The following is a 22,196-nucleotide window of genomic DNA, read 5'->3' on the forward strand; positions in this document are numbered from 1 at the left end:
GGGGGGGGGGCGAATGGAAGAAAGGAGGATACCCAGGGTGCATTTTTCTTTTTCTTCACTTCTTATGGCACATGGTTTCGTCACTCTGTTTTTGGAACTTTTTAACTGAATGTAATTCTTGTCATTTCACTTCTTTCCTATCCTATCCTATCCTCTTCTTGTGGCAGGATACCGCAGCCTGTTGACTGTGGATACTTGGCTCCATGGTTGGCCATATGGCTAATGGCTTTCAAAGCCTGTCCGGGAAGTTGATGGGTAGTCCAGCTTGCAGGAGAAGGCGATGGATGGATGGTGGGGGCTGAAGCATCAGGTGGGAGGATGGCGTTGAGACACAGGGACACTCAGAGGTAGAGGGATAAGTCGAGAATACGAGGCTAACAGGATCAAGACACAGTCATGCCACATGCATGATTGGGTCCTAGCAGGGTATCTATTGAATGACAACCCGGTTTCCCTCTGGTGCATCCGCGAGGGTCACGGTGGAGTGCTGTGCCTAATGAAATCTGACGGAATGCAGGGCCCTATGGTGCTGTATGGCATGGATGGATGGATGGGTGGGTGGATGGGCTAGCTAGATGTGGTTGGATGCCACTCTCTCGATTTCCGTCTGGCCTTATAATCATAACTTTCATTGATAAAGATGAATGAGACTGGTGTGTAATGATTGACTCGCAAGAATGACCCTTTGAGGAAATTAACAGGGCCTCAACAAAGGGACCAAGCCAAGAAAGATCCCACACTACAGAGAAGTCTTGTTGGTCCTCAGACATTGGCTCTGGAGTCGAGATTCGAGATTCGAGGTTGCAGATGGAGGCTGTATCTACGATGGTCCAGAGGCGCATGCATTTTTGCGACTGTTTTAGATGCAAGGGTGCTGCTGCTAGGCTATTTACCACCCTTGCTATTTCACATCAGTGGACTACGTAGTATGCACAAGCATCAGTCCACTGCAAGTAGTTATGTAAGTGTGTATGTGTGTGTATCGACAAAAACGGGGTATTATTTGTTTGAGATTGAGGTTGCGCGGTTGGGGCTAAGGTTAGTTCGATTAAGGTTACCGTCCGGACGCTAAAATCAACAAAACACGTTTTTTTTTCCGCCGGCGGGAATGGGCCGGACCGAGAATTCAAATCGCAGAGCAAGACGCCTTGACGTTTTTGCAATTAGTTTAGTTCTATTTTACGGAGATTGAGAGGGGATAACGAAAACGGAAGAGGGCCTTAAAAAAAAAAAAAAGAGTGAAGTGAAGGTCGCGACAGGCCGAGCATGCACAGAGCGGGAGTACCCATCCAATACTGGAAGATGTATTATTTCTCTTCTTGTCATTTTAGGGCGGAGACAAGATGCGAGATGATGGAATGAGGCTTGTCACGCGGAAATGATTAGTTCTTCTCTTTTAGGTACATACTGTACATGCTCTGCTCACGACCTACCTTGACTGTGAGGTACATACCTGCTGAAGAGAGAGAGAGAGACAGAGACAGAGAGAGTTTGGGGGTGGATCGACGCTAGGAAAGTAAAGTAAGTACGGAGTATGTATCGTGAAGTTCTGGATCGCAGAGAGTGGAGACTAACGCGGCTCGGAGATTTAATTACATATTACGATAGACAATTGAATTAGAAGCTGCAGATACGGATGAGACAATCTGCATGGTGTTTATCGGGTTGAGGGAGAGGAGAGAGATGTTTTGGCCCAGCGTTGGCAGATTGTTGGCTCGGACTCGTTGGTAGAAAATCAAACAGGACGAACAGGGGACAGCACAGTACAGTACACGTGCAGCACAACAGTAGGTACAGTCACAGCCGCAGTGGACAAGGGCCTCGGAGATATCTGTCGATGGAAGCGATCAGTTCAGTGAGCCTTATAACGAGAACCCCTACCTCGCCTCTTCTGAGAAGAACGACCCCGGCTGCAAGCATGTATTTCTCGCATTGGCTAGTGTAGGCTCTGGGGTTACCAGAGGGCCAAGAGGTGTGATTGACCAGTACAGACTACTACTAAGAGAGAGTACAGACGGCTACAGTAAAAGAGATGGATGCTACCATGCGCGTCACTTGGAGAGTCATTAACATGAAGTTAGGTGAATAGGTAGGGTCAGTAGAAAGATAGCCTATAAGCCGTGAGTTGTCTCTCTCTGCAGTGCATCAAAGCAAGACACCAAGAGGCATCCATTGATATTCTACAGGCTATAGTACCTAGAAAGAAAAAAGCAAATGAAATGAAATGAAATGTACATGTACTTTGCTCTTGAATGCATTTTACCCCTCACCTCCATGTCACCGAGTACCCGGTCGGGGCCTCTCCTGTTGACACCTCGACACCCTCCTATTGTCGACCGAGGCGGGTGATTTCTGCAGCCTCCATCTCCCCGTGGTTACACAGCAGCTGAATGTGAGTTACACATGCAGATTCTCGCCTACAACCAATCACGTTCATGTATGCAGACAGAGAATCAGAGAATCAGACAGACAGAGGACGCCAAAGGCCGAGGAACAGAACGAAGTCGCGAGTTTAGTTAATAGGGCCAAGATTTTCAAGATACGATGGATGCTTTTTTAGATTTATATTGTCCTCTCGCCTTTTCGGCTTTTGATCTCGCTATTACCTTACCTACGGCCAACTAGTACCTTAGGAATTCTGATTCTGGCCCCCTCTTTTCAGCCGAGACCTTTTATTTGGATGTACCCGGACTACTAATCACTCACTCACTCACTCACTGTACAGATACGGATCGATACCAACACACAATCTTCAGTAAATGAACCTCTTTTCCATCTCCGGCGATGACGCAGGCTTGGCACATTCGATACGCTAATGCTCAATTTACAAAAAAGAAAAGAGACCATGGGAAAAAAAAAAAGGGACATGTCAATTTGGTGAGACGGCCAAACCCAGGCACTTTCCCCCCCCCGTCTTCTTTGCTTTTTGTCTCACTGTCTCTACTACTAGGTACTAATCAACGCCAAGAGAAAGCCGCCCAACCCTGGATTTGAGGCTCATGCAGCTCTTTTCACCGGTGACGCATCCCTGCCTCCCTTGGCTACTCTGTCCCCACTCATGAGGCCTTCCTCGGCCGCCGGTTTGAAAATAGAGGCTACGAGAGGGCAGACCCTACAAGGGACTTGAAATCGGCCGGGGTCAGGACCTGAGCCTGGTCTAGGGTGGTGTGACTCGCAAGCGCATGAGATTCTGATATATGACAGACAGAACAGTCTAACGTGAGAAAACTCAATACGACTCCCGATTCACGAGTCAGTCAGTCAACCAAAAGGTTATGTGATGTGATTTTGGGCTTGGAAAAATCAGTTCGATGCTGGGTATAAATGCAGAGCAAAGAATGCTGATGTCAAAAGGAATTGACCACTGATTAAATCTAGATGCCTCCGTTCAGGTTCTGCATATGCATTTCTATATTCATTCATGCATATTCAACACACAAACATACACACCACACCGTAGACAACCAACTGCACTCTTTCTTCCTACTCATAGTCTCATGCCCTCCAGATAGCATCAGCCATCTTGGCTACCATGCCCATCTCTTGCGTGTCATGTACCCTCACTATATCCGCACCGCCCTGAACCGCCGCTGCCACCGTCGCCGCCGTGCCCCACGTCCGTTGCTTCGGCTCCGTGACTCCTGTGATCTTGCCGACAAATGTCTTCCGGCTCGAGCCAACTAGCCACGGCAGGCCCTGAAGCCCCGGCCAGTATCGCAGCTCCTCCAGCCGTCGAAGAATCTCGAGGTTCTGCTCCCCCGTCTTGGCGAAGCCGATACCCGGGTCCAGAATCATGCGCCACCGCCGGATACCCGCTGCCTCGGCCGCTGCTACGCGCTCGAGAAGCTCAGATGCTATTGTCGGAATAAGTCCGTCTGGATACGAGGTCAGCTTTGTCATGGTCTGCGGCGTGCCGCGCATATGCATCAGACATATCGTCTTCTCCAGACGGCCGACGGTAGAAAGCATATCTGGGTCCAGCAGACCAGCCGAAACGTCGTTGATGATATCTGCTCCACTGGCAATAGCTTCCTCGGCAACGGATGCACGATACGTGTCGATGCTGATAGCCACATCACGAGCTTCAGGAAGCGATCGAATAAGCTGGACCGCAGGCACAACGCGGGACGCCTCTTCCTCTGCTGATACTTCTGGTCGACCAGGGGCAGTTGACTGGCCCCCAACATCGATAATCGAAGTTCCGTTCTTGACCATTTTCATAATGGTCTGAGCGAGGTTATCTCGATCGTGAAAGCCACCATCTGAAAACGAATCCGGCGTCAAGTTGAGAATGCCCATGACATGGGTCTTGCGCTTTGCAGCAAGAGGCGTCAAAGAACCTGCCGTCGAAGAAAGCGGTGTCATGGAAGACAATGGCTCGCCAAGGGGCAGCTCATTTAGATTATCCTGAATGAGCTTCCACGGTTTCGTCGGATCCAATGATTTTGCCGGGACGAGTCTGCAACTTGCCGTTAGAATACCTCGATTGTGTTTTTCTGTGCAACGTACTCGGCCAGGGGTCTGAGAACAAACTCTCGCTCCAATATGCCGATATGGGGAATCTTGAGCCGCTCGTGGTCAACCTTTTCGTCGCCGTACAGAAGTATGTCCAAATCAATGTTACGCGGACCCTTGTCGATGACCTTCTTTCGCCCCATGTCATTCTCAATGGCTTGCAGTTGATCTAGAAGAGCTATAGGGTCAAGTTCTGTCTCAACCTAGCGGATTCGTCAGCGCGGGGAACGCGAACGGGACGTTTTTGATATACATGCCTCACAAGCGCCGTTGACGAAGCGATCCTGGTCGGTAACATACATGGGCTCTGTCTCCCAGAGGCTGCTGGTCCTCTTGACTTTGATTCCTCGGCGGTCCATCTCATTGCATGCCCGCTCAATCTCAGCAACTCTGTCTCCCATATTGCTTCCAAGAGCGATATACGCCGTCTTCTTTTGCGGTCCGCTGCTCCCACAGCCACCTCCGCTTGCGCAAGCACATCCACAGTCATTGCGCTTAAGCTCAGGCATGTTGCGCCTTACAAGAGGGCGAAGGCGCGCATGATGGACATAAGATCGCTGGTGAGGCCTTGTTGACGTCAACGAACATCGCGATGCAGTGGCGAAAGCCCGAGCAGAGCAGGAAGAAGCACTGTGGCCGTTGCTTCTGAGGCTCTGAGCAAGCAATCGCGGTGGGAGAAGAGGTTGTCTCATGGTGAGTGGTGCTGCTTTAGCTACATGACTGACGATTCAGAGCATGTTGTTGAGTGAGTTCGGAGAATTGAGGCCGAGAAAATTTGCGTTAAAGAGACACTGGGGGTGAGATTAGTATCTTCAACGGACGGTGCTAACAGCTGTTGAAATCTACAAGTAAAAGGCTGAGTACAATGAGGCTGTAGCGGACTTTGCGATACTTTTTTTGGCGGAGAAAATAAGCTGACGAGAGCGGCATAGGGCTACGCGGTTGAGCTCTTGCATTTCCGAGCTGACTGTACGGGGATGAGATGCATTGGTTTCCCATGTGAGGTGGTCGTCATGATTCATGTCACGGGGTCTTTTGAGTCTTGGTCTTTGCTGACTGTAGGTAGTTTCTGCCGTTAGCACCGAGCACATGTCAGAGACGTTGATAGATTACTAAGTTTGCCATTTTGGGTAGGTTCAAGCCTTTGAGAAACCCCAGGGAGAACGAAAAAGAACAGCACAATCATTTCAGCAGGTGCTTCGGCTTTACCGAGTTCCGCTGCTAACAGTCAGGCCATTTTCACTCCATTTCAAAATTGTTAACAGCTTCTCCTCTTTCGTCCCGAGGCATCTTCCCCGGATTCAAAGTGACACTATCCCCAATGCGGGAACTGCTCCTACTCCACACTCTTCCTGCTCAGCCTGAGACGAGACTCTGGAGACTAGACCTCGGCATGTGGTCCCTCCCTCGTAGTTCCTGCCATCGCGAACCGTCCTTCTAACCTCTTTCCCTGCGAAACCCCCTCTCTATCTGCTGATTCTTTTTATACCCCGGATTTCTTCTCCAACTCTCGATTCTCCCGTTCCTTTATCAATCCAATCTAGCTCCTGATTCCACCACCAGAACTCAAGACGCGACACGACAGCATCATCTAGACAAGACAAACAGACAAGCAGACAACATGGCCTCACCACGTACGTCATCAGCGCAATCTCCAGATTCCTCAGCGATCGCTAACATGCTCCCTCACAGAGAAGCTCCGAACCCCCATCACCGATCTTTTCAAGATCCAGCACCCCGTCCTCCTCGCGGGCATGAATGTTGCCGCCGGCCCTAAGCTCGCTGCCGCTGTCTCCAACGCCGGTGGTCTCGGTGTCATTGGTGGTGTCGGATACACTCCTGACATGCTGCGCGAGCAAATCGCTGAGCTCAAGAGCTACCTCAACGACAAGAACGCTCCTTTCGGCGTTGATCTGCTCCTTCCCCAGGTCGGCGGCAGCGCTCGCAAGACCAAGTAAGTCCGGACACCCCAAATTCTGGGGGCCCTCGGCCTTGAGATTCTGCCATCACGTGCACATCCCACTAGTGACGAACAAAGCGCTGACATATGACTTCGCAGCTACGATTACACCAAGGGTAAGCTCAACGAGCTCGTCGACATTATCATCGAGGAGGGCGCTAAGCTCTTCGTCTCTGCCGTCGGTGTCCCCCCCAAGGCTGTCGTCGACAAGCTCCACGCCAATGGCATTGTTTACATGAACATGATCGGTCACGTCAAGCACGTTCAGAAGTGCCTTGACCTCGGCGTCGACATCATTTGCGCTCAGGGTGGTGAGGGTGGTGGCCACACTGGCGATATCCCCACAACCGTCCTCATCCCCGCTGTTGTCGACATCTGCAAGAAGCACAAGTCTCCTCTCACCGGCGGCCCCGTCCAGGTCATCGCTGCTGGTGGTATTCACAACGGTCAGCTCCTCGCTGCTGCGCTCATGATGGGTGCTGGCGCTGTCTGGGTCGGAACTCGATTCATCCTCACTGACGAGGCCGGTGCCCCCAAGGCTCACAAGGAGGCCGTCCGCACATCTGGCCACGACGACAACATCCGCACCATCATCTGGACCGGCCGTCCCATGCGTGTCCGTAACAACGACTACATCAATGACTGGGAGGTCAACCGTCAGGCCGAGATCAAGGAGCTTGTCGCCAAGGGAGTTATCCCCTACGAGGCTGACCTCGACAAGCTCGCCGAGGCTGCTAGTGACAACGATAGTGATGACGACGAGGATCTGTTGGACAAGTACCGACCTTACCTCATGGGCAAGTGTGCTGCTGTCGTCAACGAGCAGAAGCCTGCCAAGGCTGTCGTGGATGAGTTTGTAGACGATGCTGTTGCCTGGTTGCAAAGGGGCAACAAGATGATTGCCAAGCTGTAAAGAACCTATAAGATACCATGTCTTGTCATTTATCCTTGATTTTTTTTATTATATTTCTAGACTACGAGCATAGCTTGCTTGGATTTACCGTCAACAGCTTCAATTGAATTGGATAAGCATTCCTCATAACATACATCTCCTTGAATAGATATCCATCTGTCCTTGTAAAGGTCACTCTGCTCTCTTCGGTATGAACTATCAGAATGAACCAAAATGATACGTTTTTGATTTCATAAACTAGGAAAACATCAAATCTATTTCATACTTCGAGTAACCAAGCAGTCAACTTTGACTTCACATGTACGCCAGCTCCAAAAAGCATCCCGACCCCAGATTCATGCCAAAGAGCATCTTCTCCGTGCACCAATTCTCGCTCGATAGTGATAATCGAACAGACGCACGTCTCTTTTGGTTGTTCTTCTCATCTGCTGCCTTTTCACCAACAGGACGCTTCTCAGCTTGAGAAACAGTCACGCACACACCTAAACCTCGAACCAATGGGGGGGAAAAGTCCGTCTAGTTCCCAAGGTATGATCGAATGGCTCCCTGGAGTCGTGAAGACACTTCGCCAGCCATTTGTGTGAGGTTCTCAAGATCGTCACCAGCCGTGATACCAAACTTGCGCACAAAGTCCTTGGCAGCAGACTCGAGATCGCCGTATTCCTCCTCGGGCTCATCCTCTGGTCGGCCGAAGTAGGCATTTGATGAAATGGCAGTTGCGCCCTCGAAGCCTTGGAGTCGGGTCTTGGCCTCAGCCTGAGAGTTGGGGTCATAGGCACCCTTTCCGAAGAACTCGTCAGATGAGATACCCTTCTGCGTACCGAACTTGTCGCGGGCATATCGCTCTGAGTCGTCTACAACCGAATTAGTATCCTTTTATGTCTTTGTGTTCTTTCTGAAACTTACCAACAGCAGCGGCCTTGACAGGTCCAACGGAACCAAAGCCTCCGGCGTTCTTCTTGGGGGCAGCAGCAGCCTTGGGACCACCAATCTGTCCGAATCCCAGTCGGCCCATGCCCATGCCCAATCGCTCAACTTCAGCGTCAGACTTCTGGCGAGTATGCGATGAACTTGTGCCGCGGCTAGGGCTAACGGGGGTGGGAGAGATGATAGCGGCACCAGATCCAGAGGCATTCTTGGTCGCGGGATCCTCTTCAGCATCAGGATCATAACCGAGCTTCGCAATCCGGTCGGCCTCTTCCTTAGCTTTGCGCTCCGCCTCGTCAAAGTCAATCACGTCGCTGGTGACCTTCTTTGCGCCCAGCTTGGTAGTCTTCTTAGCACCGAGAACGTTGGCTTTTCGGGGACCGGTGGAAGTGGTCGTCTTGCGTAGAGCGGCGGAAGTAGTGATTCGGCTGGTAGGCTTGTTGTCGCCAGTGGAAGATCGGGACAGAGGCGAAGCTGTACGAGCGATATCCTTGCCGTTACCGGAGTTTAGGAAGGGAGAGGGAGTGCGGCCGACGACAGGGGGGGTTCCGGTGCGAGAGACAGGAGGAGTAGGTCGCTTGATGGCAGGCTTGTCCCAAGAAGAGAAGAAGTCATCGTCAGGTTCGCCAGCAGGGGTAGCGGCGCCGTCGTCGGTAGCATCAGTAATCACAACCTCGTTGGGGTAGCTAGACACATGTCAGCTGAAAACAGGGGTATCATTTGCGACGTAGCAACATACTCCTGGGCATCTCGCGCAGCACGGCGCTTGAGCTCATCCTTGTACTTGGTGGCGGCATTGGACTGGTATTTCGTCTTAGGATCCTTACTGTTGAGCGCCGCAGTGCCGCCATTCTGCTGGAAGAACTTGGTGGCAGACTCGTTGCCGCCAACCTTCATAACTCGGAGCTGGTCCCATTGCCACTCTGTTCCAACTCGTCAGCACTCATTTTGTAAGAAAGTGAATATGCTGGCGTCTACGTACGATCGAGGTTCGTTGATCGCACAAATGAGATATGGACACCAAGGTTTCGGTGGTTGGAGGAGCAATCAAGGCAGAGGTAGATGCCAAAGGGGACGGATGTCCATGTTGGGTTCTTTTGGCCGCAGTCGAAGCAGATCTGATAGTAGTCGCAATGATCAGCGAACACCTCTACTGAAAGTGTAGAAACAACAAATGGGTACATACCTTGTTCGCAGGCTTGGTCTTTAACTTCTCAAAGATCTTGAGCGACTGCTGCTTTGAAGCAAGGGCGCTCATCTTGACTATTAGGCCGTAATAAGGCGGGAGTATAGAGGTGACACAGAAAGGCAGCAACAGAAGAGGTCTCGGGACCGCGAAAAGGGGAGTTATATCCTAGCGTATTTGCGACGTGTCAAAGAGAGGACAGAATTGGAGTTGGAGGGGGTATTTCGTATTGCTAAGACAAGACAGGACAAGACAGAGTCGAGAATTAAGGAGAAGTGTAGTCAAGGGCAGTTGTCGATAAGGTGGCATATCGACGGACGCTAGTCCTGTTCTGGCCACGACTGGCAACCCCACCTCGAATTCTGCCCGGCGGTGGAGCCGCAATAACGCTGCAACTTGAGCTTAAACAGCTCGATCACACAGTTTAGCTGACTCGCAATCCATCAATCAAGGCAATTAATTGTCTTTATACAATGGCTATTGTCGAATCGCCAGGATGAAACCGACGACGACAAATCTCATCGCGACCGGATCAATAGCCTTCCGGGGCGTCCCATCAACGCTTCGACCTTTCCATGCCTCGAGATACTATGCGACACAACAAGACTTAGGGGCAGCGCCTCAAAGCTCCAAACCGAAGCGAAGAGCAGTGACACCGTTCAACGATAATGGATATGTACCTTGGACAGAGCTCTCGGTGGGAGAGAAGGCGGCGAGAGCGACGCAGCAGAGCTTCAACTTTGGCATGATCCTCGTTGGCCTCGTCCTCACTGTAAGTGGTTTTTGCAACAGCACATACAAGTGGCATTGACGAACACTGTTCTTCTTCTAGGGCGGTGTAGGATATTTCCTCTGGACAGACGTCTTCTCCCCCGATAGCAAGATCTCCAACTTCAACCGCGCAGTTGACAAGATCAAACGTGACCCTCGTATAATCGAACTCATGGGCGACTCCAAGAAGATTACAGCACATGGAGACGAGACATTCAATAAGTGGAGGAGGGCACGTCCTGTTGCGTGAGCTTGGCCGTCATTTGGAAACAGCTCAAATTGCTGACTTGGCTAGATCTACGGAAACGACAGATGCTCGCGGAGACCAGCATATAATGATGCATTTCTATGTACGTCGAATACGGTTTCTCATGATCCAGAGAGACTAACAGTTCTAGGTTGATGGGCCCAAGAACAACGGTATTGCACGGCTTCATATGGTCAAATACCGCGGCCATAGTGACTTTGAGTACAAATATCTCTTTGTCGACATCAGAGGTCACGACAGAATCTACCTCGAGCAAGAGGATACAACATCCTCCAAGGGTGGCAAGAAACTCAGCTTCTTTGGAGTGAAGTGGTAATTGTTACATCCCGAATGTTCAACGACTTACGGAGTCTAAGTCTTACCCTGCAACCATTCTGGACTGGGTTGGTGTGCGAAGGAACTCTGAGTTCTTGTATCATATGCTGGAAGCCGGCTTGGCTAGGCTACCTTTGTAACTATAGTCGGGTTCTAAGCTCTGTGTGCTGTTACCTATATTCATCGCGGAGCAGTTGACGGGCAAGCCTGTGTATCTTCATCCTCGCTTTATGATAACAGCTCTTTGTATGAATTCAACAATGTCAACCAATGGACCTACAATCGGTGCTTCAAACTACCATTTGTATCGCTTTAGGGCAAACCATAACTCCCGGTAGAGATTCTTATCACTTTTGAACTGTTACTGAGGATTATAAGAGCCTCTCCGTTGAAACTATAGGTCCAGTCCTGGATAGTAAGCACCAACCTCTTCAGACTTTCAGACTTGTCGTGTTTTTAAAGGATACCATTACTGCTTCATATATCTTAGTAATGGGTAAAAGTCCGCTGAGGTGCAAATGGGTTTCATATGCATCTGTCTTATTCTCAATTGCATTGGCTTCAGTCAATACGACTAATATATGGTGGCCGATCTCACTGCAATCCTCGCAGACTGGGAGGTTCTCTGGATATGGACAACCTGCCCGCCAGATGGCTTGCATTCCATTTTCTCATAAACCGTACGCTGTGGTAAGACCACAAGAACGCTTGGGCTTCCCACAACCTCATCCTCTAGGTCCAAGGGGTTGAAGGATACCATTCATATAAGGATATTCGCCTACAACGCGCATTCCAACTCAGAACATAAATACCAAGCAAATTGTAACTATTTCCTAGATCATACACTAACCCGTTCGCCCTGTAGTGCAGTCTTCGGGGAGAGTTGACATATGTCTAGGCAAAGAATCCAGGATACGTCTGTAAACTCGACTATGAACCACACAAATGTTGTAAGTCCAGCCAGTCAGTCAGTGTTATGATCAATAAGAATCTCTCCTGGCTATGAGACGAAACATATGTAGTCTATCACCAAAGGGAACATGCAACGGCGTCGACATGAAGGCTCAATTTCCCCATGACAAGACGGCGAGACACTCAAAAGGATTGAGCTCAAGCGCAACACTTCGGTCGCAATTCCTCTTATTTCTGAAGGGCTCACTGTCACTGATCATAGTTCAACATAAGTTGTGACTCTAGCCTTTAAGACTAGACGGTTCCTGGCGAGTTCATGAGGCTCTGTCTCACTAGACTCGTACTTCAGAACCAGCATCGTAATACGTAAACTTTTTCACAATTCACATATGCTCCATATGTCCTATGTATACTCTTGACGTCTTTTGACTTCCAGTCATTGGATATTTGTGCTGGGGCGAGTTGCAAAGTGATGACTGAGATCTGACTCTTCTCAACATCGTCAAAGCTTCATAGAACACGGTCTGTTGACATTGAGATGGATCAGAAGAACTCTTTCGTTACTAAAGAGCGAATGGTGGCCAAGTAACAGCGCAGGTCATTCTTAATCATTCTCAACGTTTTGTATCTATTGTTCTCGTGGGTTTTCAGAAATGATTTTGATGAGATTTCCGCCTGTTCTCTTCCATATGAGTTGCGGTAGCGGCTACAAGCACACCAAACAGCTGGCTCAGATTGTCTCGATTACTGTCATAAACGACTACACCGATCTATTACGCTAGGGCAGTCTCACAATACCGAGCCAAACTCTCATCATCTATAGCATCACGGAACATGTGACTGGCAATCAATGCATGTGAGAAGCCATCCAAAGATTCAAAGGAGTCGCATTAGAACTTCTTGACGTAGATAATTCAAGTGTGAAAAGTTTATTCCTGGTCTCCAGATTTCCTTGGTTACCAAGTATGTAAGAATGACACATGAATTCCAAGGTACAGTCATAAGAACTGGGTTCTTGACTAGAGCAGACTTCTTAGCCGGTCGGAAACGACCTCAATGTTCGGAACTTCCTCTTGGAGAAAAGTTCTCTTTTTCCAGTGCGAGTGGCTCTCTGGTGAAGCCATCGTCATGGCTATCAAGGGTCCCTTTGCTTTGCTTTACATCCACACCGTCACCCATAGATCAGCACTTTCTGGGGAACATCGACGGGGCGTGTGTCGAAATCCGGGGTAGCAAAATTATATCAGTCACCGAGATCGGGATCTGCGAGCCTGGTACCTTTCTCGCCTCACCCTCACCTTCGGAATGCCGTCATATTACCTCGGCCTACACCCAGGGTTGCTTCAGGAGCGCCCGTGCAAGTCTGTCAAAGTAAAACAAGATCAAACGCAAACCGCAAACCGCAAAGCTATGCCGGTAGTTGCTATCCTCGGTCCAGCGGCTTTGGCGCTCAATCTAATCTCCACGCCCCCCTGGAACTTTGACTGACGGTTTTCTAGGCGCCATGAAAAGAAGCTGTTTCGTTATCATGTGGAGCTCACTAGATCGCTGTAAAGGCTTGGTCTCAACACGATTTCTTCCGAGGGCTTTGCTCGGCATATCCGTGTTGCCCCGAACAAGGATTTTTTTCCCCTTTCGAACCCTGGAAATTGAGCTCTTTATGGGAATCCCTGTCGTAAACGTGCTTTTTCTTCACTGGTGAATCCCTTTAGTCTCCAGAGCTCTTGGAGTTTGGACCCTAGGCTGAGAGTCAGCCTGCTCCTCATCACATCCGGCTTACTTTTTAGTTGTTTTTCGTAGTCCAGGAACTTAACCGAAACCAGAGAGTGCAAGGTACTGTGAGATCGGATTCACATGCTCACTGAAGAAAATCAGTTGGCTACCCACCTATGCGAAGTATGCGGGTGGTTGCATTCTCACCGTCGTATCAAGAATGTTATACAGTATCAACTTAGAGGTTGGTCTAAGAATGAGGCTCTCAAGATTCGTCCGGGTTTAACATGCTCCTGCCGACTGCAGCTGCGACGGCCGAACATTCCGGTCTATACGTGTGTGGCGTGGTAGTATTCATGTTTGGTGGTGTGCAAGCCCCAAGCAAGCCTTCGGATAGGCAGAAAAGTGCCGGTAGTTTATTGAGACCAATTAGTCACTCTTCATCCATTCAGGGCCTTCATCTCTGGAAATTTGTCGACAATCGGAAGTCCTGTTAGCATCTTGGAGCATCATCACATGCCAGAAGACGATAGTTGATGACGGCCACTATCCTTCCGTACCATCCAGCTTCACAATTTCGAAGCAATCATCCAGCATTGTTCTCTCACATGTCCTTATCTGAATATCCAGCACCGTCACTTTGAGCCTGGCTGGCTCTCATGCCCTGCAACGAAAGGCCCGACTTGTCAGTCTTAGGTCAGTAACAGTAACGGAATCGTCCTGGGCGGCCGTGGAAACGATCCCACGAGTCGTTTGACTGCTCAACGGCACGCGTCATTTCCTTGCTATACATACTTGTACGTGTCAAATGCCCTGAGCCTTGCTTCCATGATCCCCATAACCATCAGGGATCTGAAAGCATGTTGACCTTGTCTAAACCAACCATGCTACAACGCTGCTGATAAGCTTGGTTACGGCGGGTTCCTCAGCTCACGATAGTATTCGAGGAGTTGCTGATAGCTTCCACCAAGCCAGCTCCTTCGGTCCATTGAATATCTAGGGGTGCGAATCAAAGCCATGCCTCTTATCACGTTCCATCAAACCCAACACGCATCGATTCTCGCATAGGCTCAGATGCTTGGGCAATCAGCAATTGGGTCTATAGAGCCTCAATGCTAAACGGTTTCACTGTTGGGTTGGTTGATAATCAGCTCAGGTCTTGATAGGCGCGTCTCTAGTCATATGTAGGACTACCACATCATCACTTGAATATGGCAAGGCCTATGAGCGGATGGAGACACAAGCTGGGTATCTAAAATCCAGTCGCCCGAGCAGCGATAGGTAGTTGGGAAACCTCACCTTTGGCTAACAATCGAGGTTAAGTTATTAAGCGTGAGGTGTTCCGTCATAGCCTGTCCCATCTCCATGGTTGCGATCCCACACTTGTAAGACCAGCATCAACCAGGTAGGGGCTATGTTGCAATTGTTGGTTCGTACGCCGGGTCGGGACGAAAACATTCTTGAATCACGGACAAAGGACTAGGCGAGCCAAGTGGGTGGGTGACCATCTTTGTTTGGGATGATGAGGCCCCGTATACTCTGGACTTGGCTTCCAGTCACTATTAGTATTGAGTACCTGGACAACTGTCGTGTCTGCCTTCAAAAACAATGCTTGGCATGGTCACTCAAGTGCAATTCCACAAGCATTCATAAAATCGGTATGGTTGCCCTACAAGCCCGTGTGATGCGAATAAACCTGGTAGTTAGCGCTCATCATGAGCTCAACCCCCATGTGATTGTTCGCACCCCTCAGGCGGCGCGGCCCTGACAAGGATTATAACGTTGCAAGGAGCTCTTCCCCATGCAGACCCATGCTTCTCTGACATATCGCGGGGCGTGGGCGTGGGGGAGAGCATCCACTATAAGAGCTTGCTCTATGCTTGGCTGTGCTACATCAGGAATAAGATAACTCAATGCAACAGCCAATGCTGGCAAAGAAACAAAAAAAAAAAAAAAAAAAAAATAATCCAGACTTTCAGTTGATATTCTTATGAGGGCTCTTCCATCATCTCAGGGTCCGCTAGTGACCTTTGCTCTTAGGGAAAAGGTGCCAACTGAGCCAGGAGCTGTGACAGCTCTCAACCTCGTCAGGGTAGCCTCAAAAGGCCTCATTTCCCTCGCCTCGTCTTGCCTCAGCCTTTAAAAACATGCCGTATGTATCCGGTGTAGAGCGCCCGTCGCTGGAAGTGTTAGCGGAACTATACGCTGGATACATCGTATATCGCTGGGTTGCTTTTTGTCGTCGGCATTGTTGCTTTCAACTGGCTGTCGATATTGTTTGCCAGGCTAAATTTCAGGAACCATGCTCTTTAGGTTCCCCGGAGATTCCTTGTCGGTTTGCTTTTCTGGAAGCATCATGAGCTGGGCTTTGTTGCAGGAAGTTCTTGTCTGCACTCTGTATCAGAGTGTGATGGAACGTTGTCTGTGGTCGACATAAATAGACAGATCCACTGACGTATTTGTCTACTGTAGATAGGCCAGGTCCAGGGGTACTCTTCTCCATATTAACTGCATCATCACCAACAGATATTGAAAGAATGCGAGTCAGGCCCAAAGTCAATCAAGAAATGCTCGAACAATGAAGATATTGAACTACAAGATCGACAACAGGATGCGGGCACTACCTAGGAAGCCTATGTCGACGTCAGTTGTTGCCATTTCACTGAACTAGCATCGTCCAAGTGGGCGTGCCGGATAATACTCTATGATGCTGGGAAGGTGGCCGTCCTTAGGTACAAACAGTCGCTCCTTCGGGCTCTGATGAACTTATCACTTGCCTGGTAGTCTAGATGTCTGGAAGCACCTTCCCTCCACATAGGTATTCCGGGGTTGGAAGGTATGACTGGGTATCCAGGTCTCCTCTGTTGAACGGCCTGCATCCTCTGCTTGCGCGTCAGTGAATACACTCTCCTTAAACATCATCTCGATCCAAACGCAAGGAGGTTACATAACAAATTAACCTGACACATGGAGTACATGGGCATTCCACAACGTCCGACTGGGCCAGGTAAACAATCCCATTGTGATTGATGGCTCAAGGGTATGCTCCCTTTCACACGCAGATCACAAAGGACGATCCTGATGCCATTCAGAATCTTCAGAATCAACTCCACCTACAAATTAGGCAATAGGTCTCTGATCAGCCAGCCATTCTACAAGGACAACGCAAAGAAACCATTCAGAAGAAATGGTCAAAATTCCTGTTTTAGTTCAGGAGGTTTAGCTCAAATTCAGGAGCTTCAGCGCCATACCCGCCATAGTCCATGTTAGCTTTGAAAGAAGCAATTATGCGTTACACGACCATCCCACGCAAACTCCGGGCCGGGACTAGCTCTACCGCTCCAATGACCCGAACATGACTGAACGATCCTGCGATTCAGCATTGAGATCACGTTGTTCAAATCACGACGCCATCTCTTCCAAGTTACAACTGGCCACATGCATGGCCCAGCTGATATTAAGCCCCTAGCTGTGAACGGTGAGCTGGCTGAGCACTGGCACCACTACTTTCATGCTGAAGCGTGGGACAAGTCCAACAGAACTTCTGCTACCTGTCCTGTTCACTCAGGCTTCTGCTACCTGGACTTGATGACCAGCAGATTCAACATGGGAATCAGAGACCCCTGAGTCAAGATTCTGATAGAGACCGATCTTCTGGTCTTGCCCTGATTTGGGTCCGTTTCCCCGGAGCTCCAGAAAGTTGTCGTTTCTCAAGATAAGACATCATCGTCGCTTGATAACGGCCCGCAATCGCCAGCGCCAGCGCAGGTGTGCGTGCCTTGCCGCCCTTGCGTCCTCCAGCCGCCTGGAGCGATAACAGGAGTCATGTTTAAGCAGAAGGGAAAAATGATCGCCAGTTACTTGACGTCGTCGACGTGAGGTTGGCATCGCCTATCGGCCAGCCAAAAGCGTCCATTCCAACCCCAGTTTTCACTGGACGTGGTCAGGCTGCCCGACCCCGCGAATGCCACCCTCCAAGAAGCAAAAACAGTACATTGAAAACAAGCCCGAGCTAAAGTTGGCACCCACCTGCATCTCAAAAGTTTGGGGGGAGAAGCGCACACACCACCCATCCCCGGATTTCAACTGGCAATCCGTCCTTGGACTCCAGCCCAGATTCGGAAAACTTGTCAAAATTGGTGTTTCTTCTTGGTTCGCACACTTTCTGCTACACACCATTTCACGCTTGCATCCGATTTCTGGCACTGCTCTCATTCGTTCTTGATTTGTAGCGGTGAAGTTGCCTTACATTTCTGTGCCGGACTTGTGTTGCCGTGAGTCGACTGCTCTAATCAAACCGACTGTTTCCCTCAGCTTGGTGCTTATCGTGGCCAGGGGTTGTTGAACCACTCAGGCCACGAAAGACGGCCTCATTGAGAAAATCCCCCACTTGCCAGACACTTCACTGGTGTGTATCTGCCATTCAAGGCCTTCGTAGGTGTGGCACAAAGCGCGTATTGCCCGGTGCAATACCCCTTCACCGACCATCCCGGCCCGAGACACCTGGGTCAACCAGCAAATGGCTGTTTTTGAACTTCACATGTTGAATTTTAATCTTCCCAACAATTACACGGGGTTACCGTGAACAAGGGGATACTTTCCTCAGAACATTGTTAGGCCTGATTAGAGACAGTTTCGCCATATTTTGTACACCGACAGTATGCGCGCAAAAAGTCATCAGACATCCAATGATACTTTGTCCCTTTGCTGTACCAAATCAAATAGCTGCACTCCTGAGTTTGGCTGGGCTGAGCAAAGACAGAGTCTTAGTATCTGGAGGACGCGTATCCTCAGCCCGTTGTCCTACCTCTCAGAAACAGTCTCAGGACCACGTATGACTTATCAGTGTGAGCCAGTCACCAGTGTACCCGTATCTATCAGGGGAAACCCTAAGAGGTTGCCTGGAAGGCTTGAACCCTCATGGGCTGACGTGATGCGCTGAATGAATTGATGCAAAGTTGAGGCGTGCCGCCCGGAAGATTGACAAAATTGCAATTTCTTGCTTGCGCATTGGTGGACGAGGTTGAAATGCTGTCCTCTCACCTTTTTGCTTTTTTGTGTCACCACAAACACGCGCACACCCCACGGGGGAGGTCAAGAAGCCCCCATTCACTCGTCGAGGACCTTATACATCGCCTTATCAACACAGACTGGTCGAGTGCATTTGTGGCTTCAATCTTTCCGATAGACTCTCAGCCCAGCGGTCTTGCACCCCGAAACTGAAAGGTCTCCTCATCTGGCGCGGCCGCTGAGGGGCACTTGTTGCGCCCTGAAAATATGAATAGCCGGGAGGGAGGCTCATATCATAAGCCGAAAAGGTTTATTCTCTGGTGGATGTGCATGGGTAGATAAACAAAAGCGAAAAGAGACAACAGTAAGAGTGGGTGCTTCTACCAATACCGGTACAGAATTATATCACCTGGGAGTTTTGCTTGTTTCCCATGTAATGACCACCACCATCTGAGAATTTCACCATCGGGGCGCTGACACACAGGAGCTTGGTTGGGGTTGGATACCCAGGTTTGGATGGGGTGTGGTGTGATGGTGCATATCCATGGTGGGGGAATGCGGCAGATCAGATTGTGGCAGTTCTGCCCGTCAGCCATTTTGATCGAATATGCATAGATCTTAAGGATGGGTCCGAAAGAGACAGAGAAAATAGCAGGACAGTATTAGAAGATCTGCTACGATGGATCTGAGCATTCCTCTTCCGAATCCCCAGACAGACAGACATCAACTCTTCCAGACATGCTTACCCCTTCAGCAGCTGTCGTCAAACTCCCCGTCATATGACGGCATCACTAGATCTGTCTGATCTGGTTTATCTGAAAAAAGGGGTACCAACGCCGAGCTGGGCTTGGCTTGGCCCCCAAGACAAGTCATATTCTAAACCAAAGCTTGCCCTGCTTAGTAAATAACCCCCCCCCCCCTAGACAGAGAGAGCAATAGAGAGAGACATAGGTGTTATTGGCCCTTCCGATTCTGCGGTTCCGCTCTGGGAGACTTGTTTCTGTCTTTCGATCCCCCTCCTCAATCGTGGTTAAACCTTCTGCACCGGAGATAGCGTCATCCAAGGATGTCTCGACGTAAGGTATTCAGCATTGAACCTTCCAATTCCCTAATAGATAGCCACCCCTCCATTTGCAATGGCCATCAGTTACACGCGATGATCCTGACATCAGCCACCTGGCCAGCAGGTTTACGACACAATGAGTTCATCGCTGGCATTCCAGATCAGCCAGGTTACTTCGTTTTCAACTGGAGTGGATGATAAGCTCTGTGAGCATTGCAACCGTGGGTTTTTGTTGAATAACATCGCTGCATTTTTGGTCTAGGTATCTATCTATCACCGTGAATTATACAAGTATTAGTTTCGTAGCCTTCTAAGGAGCCGCTGGCAACCCAGTAACGTTAGCCTCCAGCGCAGGCTTGACAAAGCTGAGCTGAGGCTTACCCGAGTGTGACAGACCCTAGTCGACCCATTCCCAAGTCCCATCAAGGCCCTCTTCAGAGTTGAGTGATCCCGCACATCCAAAGGGAAGAAATAAAATAAGGTGACATGAACATTAAACATTTGACATGATATTTTTGATTGAAATTGTAACAGGAGTGAAGTTTCTTTCATAACAAAAAGTAAAGAGAACACAATCCGTGGATATCAAATAGGCCTGCTTTTCCGACGGGGCAGTAATAGCCTCCGACGTCCCCCGAGGCAAGCCCGAGGGTAAAAAATCCAAGTGCTCCGCAATTCGAATTCTAGTTTCCGCCGCCTCCCAAACATGGGCCAGACTCGGTGTTGTTACCGTAGTCCACCCGCCCTTGAACAAAAAATGCTTTCTTCCATTTCACAAATGCCGCCCAAATCCTCGCCGAGTGCTCAATCCTTGAGATGATGTAATTCGAATGCCATGTTGTAAACCATAAACGCCATTCCTTTCTATTCCTCTATAACCCATAGTCGTCATCAAGTCGTGCGAGTTGCGATGCCATGTCGTGTCCTACATTCGATCCATGAGATCGCCGCCGGCCAAACTGCTGGTTCCTGAGCTCCTGCCGCTGTGACTGAAGCCATTGTCAGAAAGTAGATCCTGGACAGCCACCTTGGGAACCTGAGGAACAGGGAGCTTTCGCTGGGATCCATCAGGCCGGCTGATGATGTCCGTCAAAGACATCCCAGTAGGGCGAGGCTGGGTAGTGGGGGCAGATCCCTGCTGGAACTGATTCTGCTCGAGATGGGGCTCCATAGGGGCCAGAGCAGGCGTCGTATTGTGCTGGAGAGACAAATTTCGGAGACTTGGCAGCTCATAACCAGTAGAGAAAGGTCGCAGACGAGGGGAATGTGCAGGAGTAGCGATAGGGGTGTGGTCGGGAGTAGGTGACAGAGAGTCGTGAGAAAATGTTGGCGAAGAGGGAGCTGTAGAGTTGGGGGAGTTGGGCCTTGATCGCTTAGCATGTCGCATGGCGCCCGAGTAGTGGTCATCGCTGGGGTCCTCGTTTGAGTGGGAGCGGCCCATATGGTAGGAAGAAAGCGTAGGCAGGTGGCCTCGGGAGCTATGCATTCCGTGACCAAAGTAAGGGTGATGACGGTGGTTGTTGCTGTGGTGAGGAGGAGCAGTCAGAGTCTCACGCTCAACCTGAGTAGCAGCCTTGGCCAGCATGGAAATGTCACCGCCGCGGTTGTAGTGAACCGCAGAAACGGGCAGGGCAAAGGTAGAGTAGGAGTGAGGAGGAGACACATTGGGTGAAGCCAGTGCAGAGCCAGGCGCGGACCGGATGGTCTTGGGCGCGGGAGGCGGCGCCATCATTCCATCGGGCATCATATGCGGCGGAAGGCCCTGCTGCTGGTGCATTTGGTGCTGCTGCTGCTGGTGTGCTTGGGCCGCCTTGTTACCTCGCCTTGAGTTAGGGTTGTTGTGAATGCGAGAGTGGCGTGTGAGCTCATCAGATCGAGAGAACTTCTTGCTGCAGCCGGGGAATTGGCAGGCGTGGGGCTTCTCTCCAGTGTGAGTGCGGATGTGTCGAGTCTGATGCTCGAGGCGGTGGAAGGCCTTATCGCAGAGAGGACACTTGTAAGGTCGGGGCAACTCGTTTGAGTTCTCCGAGTTCTGGACACCCGGAAGGGGGCCATTGGGCTTGATAACGGTAACTGCTGCTGTAGCCATCTCGACGTCGCCCTGATGGGTTTTCTCAGATTCCTTATCAGCCGGAACTGTGGGGTTAAGTAGATTGGAAAAATCCACGGCCGACTGTGCTCGTTGCATGTGATAGACGTCTGGAAGACCCAACTCTCAACAAAGAAACTGTTTTGAGGTTGGCAGAGGCGGTGGAGTAACTCCAGTGTCGTCGAGATAATGGTGTATCGTTATGTGTGAACGAGTATATCGTTCAGGTTGTGATGGTTGCGGTGATTGTGGTTGTAGTTCGGACTGGTGTTGAATGAAAGTATCCTTCGATTAAGTATCTCGGAAGTTGATACGAGTTGGTGGAGGAATCAAGTTCCGGGGAAGCTGGAAGATCGAATGTAGATATTTGGAAAGGACGGAAATCTGGAGGATGGAGGGGATGGGGGGATTGGAAGGTTATAAAAGATGCCGGGCTCGGCACTAGAAGCACGCACTGCACTGCGACGTCGACGAACAGAGAGGGAGGCGCGAATGGAGCGAGGGTGGAGGGGAAAGAGAGGGAACGAGGGACGGGAAGGGCCAGCGAGGACACC

The 22,196-nt window shown here is 50.1% G+C and overlaps 5 protein-coding genes across 5 annotated transcripts; 2 read left to right on the forward strand and 3 right to left on the reverse strand.

Moving 5' to 3' along the window:
• Positions 1-3,495: 3,495 nt before the first annotated feature.
• FMAN_02597 (putative multifunctional folic acid synthesis protein) lies at positions 3,496-5,207 on the reverse strand (the record flags this gene model as incomplete). Its single annotated transcript, XM_041820180.1, has 3 exons — positions 3,496-4,459; positions 4,510-4,718; positions 4,773-5,207. The coding sequence occupies 3 exons, from the start codon at positions 5,205-5,207 to the stop codon at positions 3,496-3,498; spliced, it is 1,608 nt and encodes a 535-aa protein (XP_041686085.1).
• Positions 5,208-6,136: 929 nt separating this feature from the next.
• On the forward strand, positions 6,137-7,388 carry FMAN_02598 (uncharacterized protein; the record flags this gene model as incomplete). Its single annotated transcript, XM_041820181.1, has 3 exons — positions 6,137-6,149; positions 6,208-6,469; positions 6,575-7,388. The coding sequence occupies 3 exons, from the start codon at positions 6,137-6,139 to the stop codon at positions 7,386-7,388; spliced, it is 1,089 nt and encodes a 362-aa protein (XP_041686086.1).
• Positions 7,389-7,904: 516 nt separating this feature from the next.
• On the reverse strand, positions 7,905-9,573 carry FMAN_02599 (uncharacterized protein; the record flags this gene model as incomplete). Its single annotated transcript, XM_041820182.1, has 5 exons — positions 7,905-8,242; positions 8,295-9,001; positions 9,055-9,238; positions 9,298-9,433; positions 9,502-9,573. 5 exons carry the CDS (start codon positions 9,571-9,573, stop codon positions 7,905-7,907), a joined length of 1,437 nt encoding a protein of 478 aa, XP_041686087.1.
• A 424-nt stretch (positions 9,574-9,997) lies between these two features.
• On the forward strand, positions 9,998-10,856 carry FMAN_02600 (Mitochondrial import inner membrane translocase subunit TIM21; the record flags this gene model as incomplete). Its single annotated transcript, XM_041820183.1, has 4 exons — positions 9,998-10,273; positions 10,334-10,518; positions 10,568-10,622; positions 10,671-10,856. The coding sequence occupies 4 exons, from the start codon at positions 9,998-10,000 to the stop codon at positions 10,854-10,856; spliced, it is 702 nt and encodes a 233-aa protein (XP_041686088.1).
• Positions 10,857-20,478: 9,622 nt separating this feature from the next.
• On the reverse strand, positions 20,479-21,642 carry FMAN_02601 (DNA-binding protein creA; the record flags this gene model as incomplete). The annotated part of the gene is made up of 1 exon (XM_041820184.1): positions 20,479-21,642. The coding sequence occupies one exon, from the start codon at positions 21,640-21,642 to the stop codon at positions 20,479-20,481; it is 1,164 nt and encodes a 387-aa protein (XP_041686089.1).
• Between the last annotated feature and the right edge of the window lie 554 nt (positions 21,643-22,196).

The sequence above is a fragment of the Fusarium mangiferae genome (genome assembly GCF_900044065.1).
Source record: "Fusarium mangiferae strain MRC7560 genome assembly, contig: FMAN_scaffold010, whole genome shotgun sequence".
In the NCBI taxonomy this organism is placed as follows: domain Eukaryota; kingdom Fungi; phylum Ascomycota; class Sordariomycetes; order Hypocreales; family Nectriaceae; genus Fusarium; species Fusarium mangiferae.